The following is a 15,021-nucleotide window of genomic DNA, read 5'->3' on the forward strand; positions in this document are numbered from 1 at the left end:
AAAAATAAAAATAAAAAATCTCTGACTTTGTTTGCTATACATGTGCTTCTCAAATAAATGCTAAAAGGACCCATGTACTTCAACGGAATCTACCATCTATTCTACCAATACAATCCGAAAGGTGCAGTGTGGGGCAACATTGTTTGGGCCCATTCAGTATCAACGGACATGATCAATTGGGAAGCACTAGATCCTGCCATATACCCGACCAAACCGTTTGATATAAACGGGTGCTGGTCCGGATCTGCCACAATCCTCCCGGGAAACAAGCCCGTTATTCTCTACACCGGAATCGACACCCAAAATCGTCAAGTCCAAAACTACGCCATCCCAGCAAACTACTCCGACCCATATCTCCGCGAATGGGTAAAGCCCGACAACAACCCCTTGGTGGTTCCCGGCGAGGGGATGAATGCGAGTGCCTTCCGTGACCCGACAACCGCTTGGCGGGGCAAAGATGGGCAATGGAGGATTTTAGTGGGTAGCAAAAGGAAGCATAGAGGCATGGCATTCTTGTACAGGAGTAAGGACTTTGTGAATTGGGTTCAGGCTCGTCACCCTCTACATTCATCAGCTAATACGGGTATGTGGGAATGCCCAGATTTTTACCCGGTTTCGTTGAATGGGAAAAATGGGTTGGACACTTCACTGGTTGGGGAAAATATAAAGCACGTGTTGAAGGTAAGTCTTGATCTTACTAGGTACGAGTACTATACTGTTGGAACATATTTTCCCCACAAAGATAGGTATGTTCCTGATAGTACATCGAATGATGGTTGGAGTGGGCTGAGATATGACTATGGAAACTATTATGCCTCCAAGTCATTCTTCGATGCTGGGAAGGATCGAAGGATTTTGTGGGGTTGGGCAAATGAGTCTGATACAGCTCAAGATGATAAAGATAAAGGATGGGCTGGAATTCAGGTAAAAATATTACCTCCCCATTGCATGCTGATATATTTACTTACGGAAACTAACGATATTTTATGTTAATTGTTTCAGACTATTCCGAGGATGGTGTGGCTTGACAGGAATAGGAAACAATTGGTGCAATGGCCTATTAAGGAATTAGAAACTCTTAGAGGGAAGAAAGTTCAGATAAGCAATCAACAAGTCAGAAAGGGAGAACATATAGAAGTCAAAGGAATAACTGCTGCCCAGGTAATTACGTGCTAATATATCTTTGATTTTGCATTTTTATTACATGATGAAATAAAATCATACCAATAAGTACATATATACATTATTCAACATCAAAATAATTCATTTCTAGTATATATATATGTATTAATATTCCTGGAGTTTTCCACAGGCCGATGTTGAAGTTACCTTCTTGTTGCCGAGCTTGGACAATGCCGAGAAATTTGATCCTAGCTGGGTAAACGCACAAGATGTATGTGGCCAAAAGGGTTCAAACATTGAAGGTGGGGTTGGGCCTTTTGGGCTGTTGACACTGTCTTCAAAACATCTAGAGGAATATACTCCTGTCTTCTTTAGAGTTTTCAAAGCTCCAAATAAGCATGTAGTTCTCCTGTGCTCTGATGCAAGAAGGTTTGTGCAATTGGTTAAGCTGCTTATTTAATTGACATAGAATATTAGTATAGATTTCTTTGTTTTCCGTTCTAATTCTCACCCTTTTGGCTTCGTTTTAATTTGATTCTTGTATATATATATATATATATAGTTCCTCTTTGAAGAAGAGTGGACTATATAAACCATCTTTTGCAGGCTTTGTAGACGTAGATTTAGCAGATGGGAAGCTTTCTCTTAGGAGTTTGGTAAGCCCTTTATATAAACATATTCATTAAAATCTCTCTCTGATCTCTCACTCTGAATGTTTCAATTGTACATGTTTAACGCAGATTGATCATTCTGTTGTGGAAAGTTTTGGAGCCGGAGGAAAAACATGCACCACATCGAGGGTTTATCCTAAACTAGCAGTCTTCAATAATGCTCACTTGTATGCATTCAACAACGGGACAGAGACTGTAACCGTAGAGAGTCTCAATGCATGGAGCATGAAAAATGCACAACTGAAATGAGGGAGAGAAGAGCAAGAATACCCTTACATATGGAATAATTAAGAATCATTAATGGTCAATGGTTAATGGTTAATGGTTTTTACATGCCAATTTTGTGGATGTTGTTTACATATGTTTGTTTTTGGAATATGTCATATTTCCTAAGATCAATGAGATGCGAAAAATAAGAAGAACAAGGAATAACAAAGATAAGCAATCACATACGACACAAAGATTTAAGTGGTTCTTTCAATATGAGATATGTCTACCGTAAAGGCAATTCCGAAGAAAATCTACTATCAAAAGATGAGTACAAGAGAGTAACAGGGTGAGAAAACCACTCAAATCCAAAATCTCAATACACCAAATTCTCACTTTTACCCAAAAGAAAAATAATAACAGAAAAAAAAAAAAAAAAAAACCTCTATTTCTTTTGGTGCTCTCACATCGTTTCTCTCAATTGTTTTGCACACCACGCGTTTACTTCAAAGTGGGTTGCTCCTTTTATAAGAGTAAAAGAAACAAGCTACTTCTTAATGAAGTGAATATTCTCTATGAAGTAATGCGATACTTTTCCATGAATTAAGTACAGCTCCAACCATCAAAACTAGGCCAACAAACCTGACAATTCAAGTCATACCACAATAGTTTTTGAAAAATGATTGAATTACTTACTGTCCACAACATGTGTAGTACATGCACCAAGATACAATAGAGTGGAACCCAATATATAGATGCTACTTCATTATGTCTTGGTGTAGTACACCTATTGTGTACTGTGAATACATGAATCACTCCCCATAATTTTTCTACTTCTCCATGAAGTACAACTCCAACCACTAAAGCTAGGCCAACACGTACACTTGACAATTCAAGTCATACGACAATAGTTTTTCTACTTTTCCATGAAGTACAGCTCCAACCACTAACGTTGGGCCAACACATTTGACAATTCAAGTCAAACTTTAGGGGCTAAAGTATATATATATATAAAACCAAATTTTAAGTAAATTAAACATAACTTAATTTTTATATTTTTATTATTCCCTTCAAATTAAAAATTAATAAGCAAAATTGAAAAGAAAGTTTTTTAGAAATAAAAAAAAAAAGTAAAGAAAACACTACAAAAAAAAAAAAGCATTTATGGATTGGTTTTTTCTAGACGGTTTCTAAAACCGTCTAGAAAACAAAATTTGCAGATGTTTTTTCAAAACTGTCTATAAAAAATTTATTATAGACGGTTTTTCTGAAACCGTCTGTAAAAAATTTATTATGAACGGTTTGATTAAACCGTCCATAAAATAACAAACGGTTTTAACTGAACCAACTAGAAATTTTCATTTTCAGACTTTTTTTTTTTTTTTTTTTGAAACCGTCTGTAAATGTTATTTCCTGACGGTTTAGTTAAAACCGTATGGAATTTTATGGACGGTTTTTTCCAAACCGTCCATAAAATTTCAGTTCCAGATTGTTTCTTTTGAAACTGTTTGGAAATTTTTTTTCCCACACTATGTCATCAATCCACTTGATGCCCTTAGATTTCACCACATTCATCCATTTTTTTTTCAGCCAAAATCAGAACCATCCGATTTTTTTCCCATATTTGTAAGTTTAAAACCATCTTTCTCTCTCTCTCTCTCTCTCTCTCTCTCTCTCTAGCTATCTCTCTCTTTCCCTTTTTAAAAAAAAAAGCTATCTCTCTCCTTCTTCTTCTTCTCTCTCTATTAAATCTCTCTCTCTCTCTCTCTCTCTCTCTCTCTTGCGAAATAGTTTTATTTTTTGAATTATTTTTGGTTTTTTTTCTAAATTGGGTTTGGTCTTGGTATGCAGGAGGGGATTATCGAACCATTTTATAGGGAAATCAAAGTCGTTTGCAAATCTATAGGAAGTGTGCATAGTGAAGGATCTGGAGAAATCGGAAAACTCATTCAACAAGAGGAGGAGAATTTTGGCGGCGTCCAAGTTGTCGTCAAGGAGATCTTCCTTCTACAGCTAGTTCAACCCTAAATCCATGCCTCTGTTGGCTCTCAAGGAAGATGAAGATGATTCACGGCTGAAATAAGGGATTGTGAAAAATTTTGGGTTTGATTTGTGAAGGATTTGTGAAAATTGAGGGTTGAGAAAAACCGGGGCTCTTGGGAAAATCTGCTGTGATAGCGATGGCGTCTGTCGGCAATGGCGAGGATGAGGAAGCGATCTCATGGACCGCCCGGACGAAAATACCCTTATCATTTTATAATTAATGATATATATATATAAAAGAAATTAACCGAGACCCTTAATTATCATTTTAGAATTAAAACTGCTGTTTTAATTCTGGAAAGAAATAAATCGAGAAAGAAATTATTAATTCTGGACGGTTTAGGCAAAACCATCCAGAAATAATTGTGGACGGTTTTGCCCAAACCGTCTATAATTAATTCTAGACGATTTTGCCCAAACCATCCCGAATCCGAATTTGCTACCCATTTTTTTAGACGGTTTTAAACTGTCCAGAATAAACCGTCTGGAATTTTTTCTAGACAGTTTTGTCATTTCAGGATGGTTTGAAACCGTCCAGAAATGTTGAATTTTTCGTAGTGAAATAGCTATCCCAAGATTCAAAAAATGAAAAATAAAATATAAAAAAGTTTATGTAATGAAATTGAGAAATTTTAGTTGGATGAATTGTATGCTTCTCAGTGTTCTCGTAAGACTTTACCTTGATGAGATGCTCTTAGAGCTTTAAACATTATTATAATTTATTAACAACACAAATGACACAAATAATTACTCTCACTCTCACTATTATCACGGTTCACGAGTAAGTGGAGAGTGGGGTGTACAAATTGAAGATTTGAGTCTTTTCTCAGGCAATAGTCGTCAAACTTTATTTCTTTTATTTTCTGTTGTCTCTTACTGGATCCGGCTACTACATATCTGCGGTAGTTTTTTCACCGCATCTCACGCATAGAACATAAACGTTTTGCTTTTTTTTTTCGTGTTCTTTTTCTTTCTCTCTTTCATTCACAACTATTGCAGGAAACCAAAAGTGTGCCAAACACAAGGAATAAACGCTCATAGCAGATCATCTTTAAATAGGTTTTGTGACTCTCAGAAATTGGCAACTTTGAAAGAGAGAAGTCATTGATCATGGTGAAAAGTGAAAGTGAAGCTTTTGGGTGCATAGCCAAGCCCATTTGTGATGAGGGCTCGGATTGCCCTTAACGTCAAAGCTATTGAGTATGAGTTTCTTCAAGAGATGCTTGAGCTGAAGAGCCAGTTTCTTCTCCAATCCAATCCTGTCTACAAGGCCCTAGTGAGGGAAAATCGTTGTGCGTTTAGAGAAAATAATGGATTTTGATGGGTTACTTTCTTTGCTTGTTTTGGTTCATGCAAAGAAGGAAACAGGGTCGGAACAACGTTCAGCCTCGTGACCACCAAGTGTTTGTTTGTTCTTAAGCTTTGATTTTTACGGTTTGATTTGGTGTTTTGCCTTGACCCTTTTGGTTGGTCGCCCCTTCTAAGTTCTTCTATACAATGAAAAGGGGACAACATCCTTTAAAAAAAAATAAAAATTCAAGAAATTGGGGGGGCATGGCCCTTACTGATCCCCTCCCTTCCTTCGTCATTGGGTTGGTATGTAATTTATCTGCCAATTTATCGACAAACTTATTCCCTTCAAATTCAAAGGGTTTAACATGTGGGTTTAGTAGTAAGATCTATTTGTTTAGTGAGAGGGGGAGAATATTATTAAAGCACCGGTCACTTATAAAAAAAAATTGGGATAAGTAGTGATTTAATATGCATAGTATTATATCAAGTGTTTTGAGTTTAAACGTTATTTTTGTAATTCAATTTCCATTTAATTTGAATATTTTGCGTGCTGGGATTCACTTAAAATATTATGCGTGTGAGCTATTAAGAGAGAGTTTGAACCTACACGGAGTTTTATAAAAATAATTAAATATACTATTTTATTAAAGTTTTTGAAACAACTAATATATTGTAAATGATTGGAGATTAGGTGATTTCTATTGTCTCAATCAGAGGCTGAAACTGTAACGCTCCGACTTTTTTATAAGTTGCAAAGTAGAAATATTATAATTCCACATGGTGCTACTACATTTACATACACTAGCAGCGGAAGAAAATATGTATAATTTTTTTTTTAGAAGGATCACATCTCGATCACTATTTATCACATAATACCATAGCTTCTTCGTTAAAGCTTAATTTCCTGCGCGCCAACATTTTTGTTTCTTTTTTTATAAATAAAGTAAAAGTTTATGTAGCTTTGAAAGCTACACATTAAAGCTAAAAGATAGCTTTGAAAGTAGACTTAGGGTGCATTTGAGATTGCGATTTCGTAGAGAAAAAGTACGATTTTAAACCAAATCGCAGAAAATGAACTGTTTGAAAACTGCGTTTTTAAAAAATTGCGATTTAAAAACGCAAAAAAATGTTTATTCAAATCGCAGGCAATGTGGTGCTTTTTTAAAAACACGGTATTTTAAAAGACTAACTTGCGATTTTAAAGGCCAAACTGCGTTTTTAAAAATCACTTTTTTAAATTGCACATTTTAAAATCGTTATTTTAAAATCGCACTTTTTAAAATCGCAAATTCAAACAGACCCTTATAATAGAACTTCTTGCATGTTGTTATGAATGCTACAAAGTCTCTAACCCATAAATGATTTTTTTTTTTAATTTATTTATCAAAATATGTCACTTCTCTTCAATTGAGAGAGCTACAAAGTCAAGACCTCACTTTTCATTAGAAACCCACGCGAACCCCTCTTCTTCTTCTTTTCTTTCAAACTCTCATGTCTAAAAAGGTAAGCCGCCTTGACTTTTAGATGTTTCCTACATCATTTTCTTTTCTTTTTCTCATATACACTTTTGTTGACCAAATCAAATATTTATTTTCTTTTAATTTTTTAATTTAAATTTCTAGTATTACTTTCTAAATCACTTCAAAATATTATCTATCACTAGTTCTAACTACTAGCCACTAACTTTAAACTAATTAAATAACATTTTTCTTGATTAAAATAATTAATCCAAAATATTAACATAATAAATACTATTTAAATTTTATTATTACGATTTTATTAATTATTTATATTTACAATTATTTTATTCTGGGCGTTTCAGAAACAACCTTGTGCTTGTGTCCTCAAATTTTTTAAAAACTCCTTAAAGTTTCATTTTATATTTTATTTTATGAGATTACCCTCTCTCTCTCTCTCTCTCTTTTCTTTTTCTTTTTTTTAACCTCTCCCCTAAAATTTTAGTTTTACTGCCGGTCTCAATCATTAATCCATGAAACATCAACATCGGTAGGTATGCATATATTGTATAGTACAAACTCTACATAATCAAAAAAGAAAAAAAAAAAAAAAAAAAAAAGAAAAAAAAAAAAAAAAAAGAAAAGAAAAGAAAAGAAAAAAAGACAACTAGTTTGTCACTTTTTAAGTTTTTAGGAGAGAGATATGATCTTTTGACACCTCAAGATATAATTTTTGACCATCTTGCATATGTGGTAAGGTAGTCCCCTAACTAGCTTTAAAGGTTTTTTTTTTTTTTTTCTCTAAAATAATACAAAAAAAAGTTTATGTCTTGGAGTTGAAATGTATCATATCTCTTCATGAAAAGTTGGGGGCCATATGACCCTTAATTAATTAGAAACTGCTTTTAATTTAAAACACTATATAAACACCAAAAAGTGTCAATGAAGAAACTTATAATTGGAAATCTACATAATTTGCTTACCAACTAATTATTTAGAACTTATTTAATCTATGTCAACTTCCCAATTCATAGAGTAAATTAGGGCACCGACCAATCATGAGAGAGAGGGAGAGAGATTAGGGCAGATGAGATGCATCCTCTGTCCATTAATAGATGCATCCTATCTATACAAACTATTGTCACATGCATGTACAACTTTTTTACTCTAAAAAACCTATTTTCCAACAAAATTTCAAACATTCCGGCGCCCTTATCAATCCAAATATGACCCACACATATGCGATGCTCCGGCCATTCCTCGATCCAATAGAAGTGCACCACGTGTAGTACATAGACCATGGTTTACACGTGACGCAATGCAGGTAGTGATCAAGTGACCATTATCTCCTGTTACATAATACTAATAGCGATGGGTGGGTGGGTATGGGTATAGTCTGTTTAGTAATATTAGAGATTATATTTAAATTTTTAAATTTTTTTTTTTTTTTTAAATTGATGCTATTTTTAAAATTATTATTAACAAATGATCATTTTTAAGCACGTCAATTTTGATTGGATAAACATACAATAAGTAACATCACTCATAGTTTGTTATATTTGACTCTAAAAACCCAAATTTGCAGACAAAGTAAACGGGAGTTTCGGGAAAGACTTTCTTGTGGAGCTAAAGAACAATACATTCCGTATTTCCATGGGGAGAAATGATTATGCCGCACTTAAATTAAAATGCACGCAAACTTTAGGACTAAATTTTGATATTTTCCGTGTGTATATATATATATATATGACAAAGTCATACATGCTCTTTCAACCAAACTAAGCATCTGACGCAACCCATATTTTCTGAAGCTCAAAGCGTCACTAAAGAAACATGGCAGCCATTGATGCAACCTCTGGCTATGACCGCATGAAGGAGCTCAAGGAGTTTGACGAGTCCAAGATCGGCGTGAAGGGCCTCTCCGATTCTGGCATCACTTCCATCCCTCGGTTCTTCGTCCACCCTCCCGAAACCCTCTCTGATCTCAAATCTTTCTCCACACACACTAACATCCCCGTCATCGACCTCTCCGCCGTAAAAACCACTACTCACCGCCGCAAAATCGTTGAACAAGTCAAAGAGGCGGCCACGACATGGGGCTTCTTCCAGGTGATCAACCACGGCGTTCCCTTGTCAGCACTAGACGAGACCATCAACGCCATCAAAGCGTTTCATGAGCAACCCCACGAGGTGAAAAGCAAGTACTACAAACGCGATGAGGGCCAGGGCGTGATGTACGCGAGCAACAACGACTTGTACCGAGCCAACGCTGCTGCGTGGCACGACTCATTGCAAGCGTGGATGGCTCCAACGCCACCGAAAGTGGAGGATATACCGGAGGTTTGTAGGAACGAGGTGGTAGCATGGGATAAAAGTGCAACCGAGGTGGCAGAGACAGTGATGGAGTTACTGTCTGAAGGATTGGGGTTGGAGGCTAGGAAGTTCAAGGAGTTAAAGTGCTCGGATTCGAGGGTTTTTGTGGGTCATTGTTATCCGTACTGTCCTCAGCCAGATCTGACAGTGGGGATTACATCGCATACTGATCCCGGTGTGGTGACGGTTCTGCTGCAGAACCATTTGCCTGGGCTGCAAGTGAAGCATGGGGATGAGTGGGTGAACGTAAATCCTGTGCCCGGAGGTTTGATTATTAATGTTGGTGACTTTCTTCAGGTATAAGACTATATATGTATATATAAAAGTTATCTTTGTTATAAATAAATTTCAAAATTCATATTCAAATTTGCACCTTCAAGGCTTTTGAAGGTTTCTCATGATAAATTCCAGTATAGATATATATCGTAGCTTTCAAACTCTGTTCTTTAATTAGTTTCTTTATTTATTCTACGTTGTAGAACCTTTTATTATTATATTTGGGAGATAGAGGTTGTAGTCCTGGCCATCATGATGATGATGATTTTAAATAGGGAAAAACCATGAGTAATTTTGATACTAAAAGACGAATATTTAACTACTTAATTTCCTCTTCTTCTTGGCTGGGATTGGTGATATATATAGTAAGTTGTTTAATTTGATTTTGTTTTTACCTTTCTTAATTATTTGTAGATAATCTCGAATGGGGAGTACAAAAGTGTACAGCACCGTGTGCTGGCTAATTCCTATAACGAAGCACGAATCTCCATTGTCATGTTTTTCAACGTGGAAAAAGTGAAGGAAGATAGCTCCTATGGACCTCTGCCGGAGTTGTTGTCACCGGAAAAGCCAGCTATTTATAGGAGCTTCACCATGCAAGAATATTTGGAGAATTTTTATTGCAAAGGGTTGGATAGTAAGAGTATGATTGAGAAAATTAAAATACAAAAATAGCATATAATGTACATTTCATATATACCAAGTATTTTGTAGAATAAAAGGGACCGATCGATCGATCCCTATCTAATTAATCAGCATTAATGCTATTTATCATGCTTATTAGTATATTGAACCTATGGAAGCACCCTATGTTATCTGCATGAATTCAATTCTTATATATTAATGTTGTTGGTCCATGGAAATGGTTCTTTAGTCAATAAGGCCGGCTGTCTTTTTCTTTTGAGCATGAAAATTTGCATCCTCACTAATCAGAAAATCAATGAACTATTCAAGTTAAATATTCAAATATAATTCACCACTCACAAAAGAGAGAGAATACCCCACATTAATCAATGCGCATTTTTCTTTTCCTCCTTTCGTCTTTTTTCTTTTGGTTGGTCCGTGTGTTATTGGCAACTTTGGCTTTTTTTTTAATTTTTTTTCCACTACGTTTTAATGACACGACATGCAAGAATAGAAAAGTTAATATATAGAAGAGAGAACGTCTGAGATACTTCTATAGAGAGGGAGAAAGAGCCTTTTTTTGCTTCACGGGAGGGAGGCCTTTTGCCTCCCCTCCCGGGACTCGTCTTTCTAAGGACGGAGCTACTATTTGGCTTGGGGGGCTGCCCTCCAAGCCAAAGGGTTTCCCAAAAAATTAAAATTAAAATTTTAAAATTTTACCCCCTATTTTTTTTTCTTAGATTTTACCCCTCCAAAGTTTTTTTTTCTCAATTTGGCCCCCCTAAAGTTTAAAACCTAGCTCCACCCCGGGGTCTTTCCCCTAGTCCTTATAAATTAGGGAGGCTTTTGTTTACCCCACTGGTTCCCAGTGGTGGGTGCTGTTGTTCTCCCAACCTGTAAATTGTGGAGGTTTTGGTCCCTTCCGGTGTTGATCCCGTTGTGGTTTGTTTCCTTTGGTTCTTTTGTATTTGTTATTATGTTGTTTTGGTACAAGCAAGTGGATTTTCAGGCTTTGGCCTGTGGGGAATGGCGGATGTTGGTGGGTCTTTAGCGGAGTTGTTCTTTATTATTAGATCTACAAGCTTCGGCTGGGGGTTCGCCGACAGGAGCCTTTTCTTAGTGTTCACCGGCTTCTTTTGGTCACGGCTGTCACTTGACGGGGCTGTGCGGTTTGATCTTGTGATGCGCGTGGCCGCGCCGAGGAGCTTCCTCCCTGGGTTCGCGTGCGAGGGTCACAGCTTGTATATCCGGTCTTGGTTGGTGTGATTTTAGGCTTTTGGAGGTTGTCAGATGTTGGATTGGTTCCTGGAGTCGATGCGTGCTCTTCAAGCGCTAATCTCCGGCTGCGGTTTTCCCGTAGCTTCAGTCTGTGTTCTTCTGTTTGTTTTGTATATTCTTTTTCTTTGTTTCACAATTTACCTTTTGGTTGCTGCTTCAAACCAGGTTCTTTTTTGCCTTTGTGATTAGAAATTTATCATCTCTGTTTACTTCTATAGCCTACGGGCTTTGATGTAGATTTCGGGCATTTAGATTACCTTTTGTGTTTCTGTAAGTGTATTGGATTTGGCCTTTTGTAATCCCTTATGGGGTTTGATTCTCTGAAGGTTCAAAGTTGTTAAAAAAAAACAAAGACAAGACATGCAAAGAGTTTAACTTACTTTTTTGAGATAGGACATCCACTTCACGCTGTCGGAGAAATTAATGCTAGCCGCACCACCACAGCACCACTCTCCGTGGTTTGCAACACGATCCCGAAGAAATCAACCAATGAGAGGAGCCGGTCAGATATAATCAAGAATACTTTTGTAATTTTACATCAGTTCCTCTCAACTCGAAAAGATCTTGGTAATCTATATAAAAAAAAAAAAAAAAAAAAAAAAAAGAAAAGATCTTGGTCCCCACAGTCCACTCCCATCTTTTTACTCCCTTACGTGGCTGATGCTACGTGACATTTTAACTATCATTTTTTACAACGTGCCAAAGAAAACACATGTGAAAGATAGCATGTCTTTTCGGTAGTGAAAAACACAAATTCACAGCTGGTTCTTTCGTTATTCTTCTTTGGGTTTTTATTTTTTATTTTTTTATTTTGTTTTTCTAGAAAAATACAGGGGCAAAACAACTTCAACAAATAATAAAAAATTACTTAAACTTTTATTGATCGAGTTTGCAATTTTCGAGACTTCGATTGATGTTCAATCGAGCAAGTTGATCGATTAGAAGAAATTATGAGAGTTTGATTGATGTTTAGATCGATTGAAAACCCGATTGAAGTTTGATTGACTCTCAATGAAGCGAACTTGCTGATGTGCAGTTTAAATTACTCGTTAGCGTACAAATTGTTTGCAATATCGTGTATGAGCAAGTGTGAGATCGAATCTACAGGGAATTGTGTTTTTGCAAACAAAATTTAAATCCAAATTAATTTAATCCTAACCTAGTTTCAAAAATTAAGAGATTGTTTTTGTGAATAAAAATCAAAAGTATAAACAAAATTAATTAGAGTAAATGTAATTAAATAAAAAATAAAAACACACTAAGGTATTGGAATCCGCACTCACAAACTCATAGTAACATATTCCCATGATCAATAATATTTCTCAAAGTTCTCACAATAAAATCTTAAGTATGTTTTACTTTTTGCTTTAATCAAAATCATCCCATGTATTCATTTTTTACACAAATCACAAAAGAAATCTAATTTAAATTAAATCATCAAATATATTCGTAAATCACGACAATATATTCAATTTAAATCAAAACATCAATTGTATCCGTAAAATAAATCACAAGGGATATCTAATTTTTTTAAACAAAGAAAACCAAGCACAATCAATTCTATGGAACTATCATAAATCATTAAATGTATTCTTGAATCACAAAAGATATCCAAGAATCATTCCACAAAATTGAATTGAAGTAAAACAATTGAAAATCAAACTCAATAAAATTAGAAAATATTACATTACATGAGAATATTGTTACTAATCATAAGTGAGACTTCATCATCAACCTTAGTTAAGGGTTTAGCCTCTCATGGCTAAAAATAACATGCTAAATTTAATTAAAAACATCAAAATAAAAAACTTAATTATAAAAAAAAAAAAAAAAAAAAAAAATTGTTGCAAGAAGACACCAAAATTCTACTTTAGTCTCACACATGCACTATTTTACAAGAGAAGAAGGACTATATATATATATATATATATATATAAAGTGTGCTTGCCTTGTAAAATAATCAAATCGGTGCTTCTAGTTGCTGCCAGGTCATGAGAAAAGAAGTGTGTATTGGTTTATGGAAAGAAGTCGCACGGCTCCATATCACGATATTCGATCAACTTTCTCAATATATATATAAAAGCAAGCAAACTCGTGTGTTTCTTCTGCCAATCCTGATACAGCAAAGGAGACAAATATCTCTATAAAGCAAGCTCAATCTTCAAGTACATATCTCTTTTTCTTTCTGGTACCCAAAACACTTACTTGAGAATATCTTCCAATAGGTGAGGAGGGCTTTAAAAACTTGTTTTACCCCTTATTTGCAATTCCACAAAAATCTTGCTATTTTCTCTTAATCCCCTAAAAGACATGCAAAATACTCAAACACTAAAACAAACCAAAAAAATATTAGTTTAAGACACAACTAAAGAATTAATTAATGTAAATTAAAAAATTTAAATATATAATATTTGGCACTCATCACTTACGGTAAGTGCAATTATAAACTTTTTTTTTTTCTTTCATTTTTATAGTTGTGACTCTGCTTCTATTTAAGCTCAATAAATACAACCTAGCCTATATATCATAAGTTATATATTTTCAATTTTATCAATAAAGGACACTCGAATTATTGGGAGTTTTCTTCCGTTTTCTTATAAATTATTCATTGGGTTTTCTAAAATTTAATTATAAAATAATTATGAGTTGTTATACTTGCAAATTTAGCTCATCTTGCATCACAAACTTGAACTTGTAATTCTTTAAGAGGTTTATGCAAGAGATTGGCATTATCGTAGTGGGGGGGAGGCTTAATTAGTGCGCGCATGCCGGCCACCTACTATTTGATCATTAAGCAACGCTTTTGTTGGAAAGCATGATTCATCGATCATCATCGCGTGGTGGCCGACACCTTTAGAAACCGCAAATAGGAAAATCAATGGGAGATGATCATTACAGTCGACCTGTGGTGGAGTTGTTATGATCACCATAGAAGCTATAAATTAATGTATGAGCATTTGTCTGCATTAAATTTATTATTATTATTTTTTTTAATTTATATTTTTAGATAATCGATAATTTAATATATTATTAGAGTAAAAGTTAGGTCATTAATTTGAATCTTGACTTTGAAGTTTACCTTTATTTTAGTGCTGATTCTATTTGTCGAACCGTGAGCTGCAATTTCACCTAAAATCGATTGGTATTAAGAAAAACAGATTCAAATCTTTTAAGAACCTTGTGCCCAACAAAACTATTTTTAAAACAGTGCAAAGAGCAAAATTGTGTCCAAACAAAATAGATTTTTAAAATAAAAAAAAATTGGATACCGAACAAATGTAATTGAGGAGAAAGAAAGCATCACGTGGAACCTCTCCGATTCAGTTAAACCGGAGTGGAGAGCATCTGGTTGGTTATATTTAGAGGGTAAAATTAACTATAAAAATGTAAAAAAAAAAAAAAAAACAATTTTACCCTTAAAATAAGATTAACATGCAGGATACTCTCTAGTTTAACTAAAATGAAGAGGGTCTTTGTCTAGGAAAGCAGCTCTATGTTCTCTATGAGAAATGATATTTACACAATACATTCACATGGAATGGGACCCATGTGAGCAGAACCCACTACATGAGTCCCACCCCATATGAATGTGTTGTGTAAAAATTATGTAAATATTGTTGCGTAAGAATCACAACCCGTTCTCAATCCCCATCACTTTCCTCTGTTTCCAAGTCTCA

General features: G+C 35.0%; 2 protein-coding genes across 2 annotated transcripts; both read left to right on the forward strand.

Moving 5' to 3' along the window:
• Positions 1-67: 67 nt before the first annotated feature.
• On the forward strand, positions 68-2,151 carry LOC133873318 (beta-fructofuranosidase, insoluble isoenzyme 1-like). The gene is made up of 5 exons (XM_062311038.1): positions 68-924; positions 1,003-1,161; positions 1,313-1,551; positions 1,685-1,778; positions 1,863-2,151. Exons 1-5 carry the CDS (start codon positions 73-75, stop codon positions 2,040-2,042), a joined length of 1,524 nt encoding a protein of 507 aa, XP_062167022.1. The 5' UTR covers positions 68-72; the 3' UTR covers positions 2,043-2,151.
• A 6,395-nt stretch (positions 2,152-8,546) lies between these two features.
• Positions 8,547-10,284, forward strand: LOC133872973 (1-aminocyclopropane-1-carboxylate oxidase homolog 4-like). Its single transcript, XM_062310670.1, has 2 exons — positions 8,547-9,463; positions 9,857-10,284. The coding sequence occupies exons 1-2, from the start codon at positions 8,627-8,629 to the stop codon at positions 10,115-10,117; spliced, it is 1,098 nt and encodes a 365-aa protein (XP_062166654.1). The 5' UTR covers positions 8,547-8,626; the 3' UTR covers positions 10,118-10,284.
• Positions 10,285-15,021: the final 4,737 nt, after the last annotated feature.

The sequence above is a fragment of the Alnus glutinosa genome, chromosome 7, assembly GCF_958979055.1.
Source record: "Alnus glutinosa chromosome 7, dhAlnGlut1.1, whole genome shotgun sequence".
Classification (NCBI taxonomy): domain Eukaryota; kingdom Viridiplantae; phylum Streptophyta; class Magnoliopsida; order Fagales; family Betulaceae; genus Alnus; species Alnus glutinosa.

What these genes read in the sequence shown, in the direction of transcription:
- LOC133873318 (XM_062311038.1), top strand. Translation starts at nt 73, where the DNA reads ATGTACTTCAACGGAATCTACCATCTATTCTACCAATACAATCCGAAA. An exon ending in AAGGATGGGCTGGAATTCAG is followed by an intron (nt 925 to 1,002) that starts GTAAAAATATTA and finishes TAATTGTTTCAG; the next exon opens with ACTATTCCGAGGATGGTGTG. An exon ending in AGCTTTCTCTTAGGAGTTTG is followed by an intron (nt 1,779 to 1,862) that starts GTAAGCCCTTTA and finishes TGTTTAACGCAG; the next exon opens with ATTGATCATTCTGTTGTGGA.
- LOC133872973 (XM_062310670.1), top strand. Translation starts at nt 8,627, where the DNA reads ATGGCAGCCATTGATGCAACCTCTGGCTATGACCGCATGAAGGAGCTC. An exon ending in ATGTTGGTGACTTTCTTCAG is followed by an intron (nt 9,464 to 9,856) that starts GTATAAGACTAT and finishes AATTATTTGTAG; the next exon opens with ATAATCTCGAATGGGGAGTA.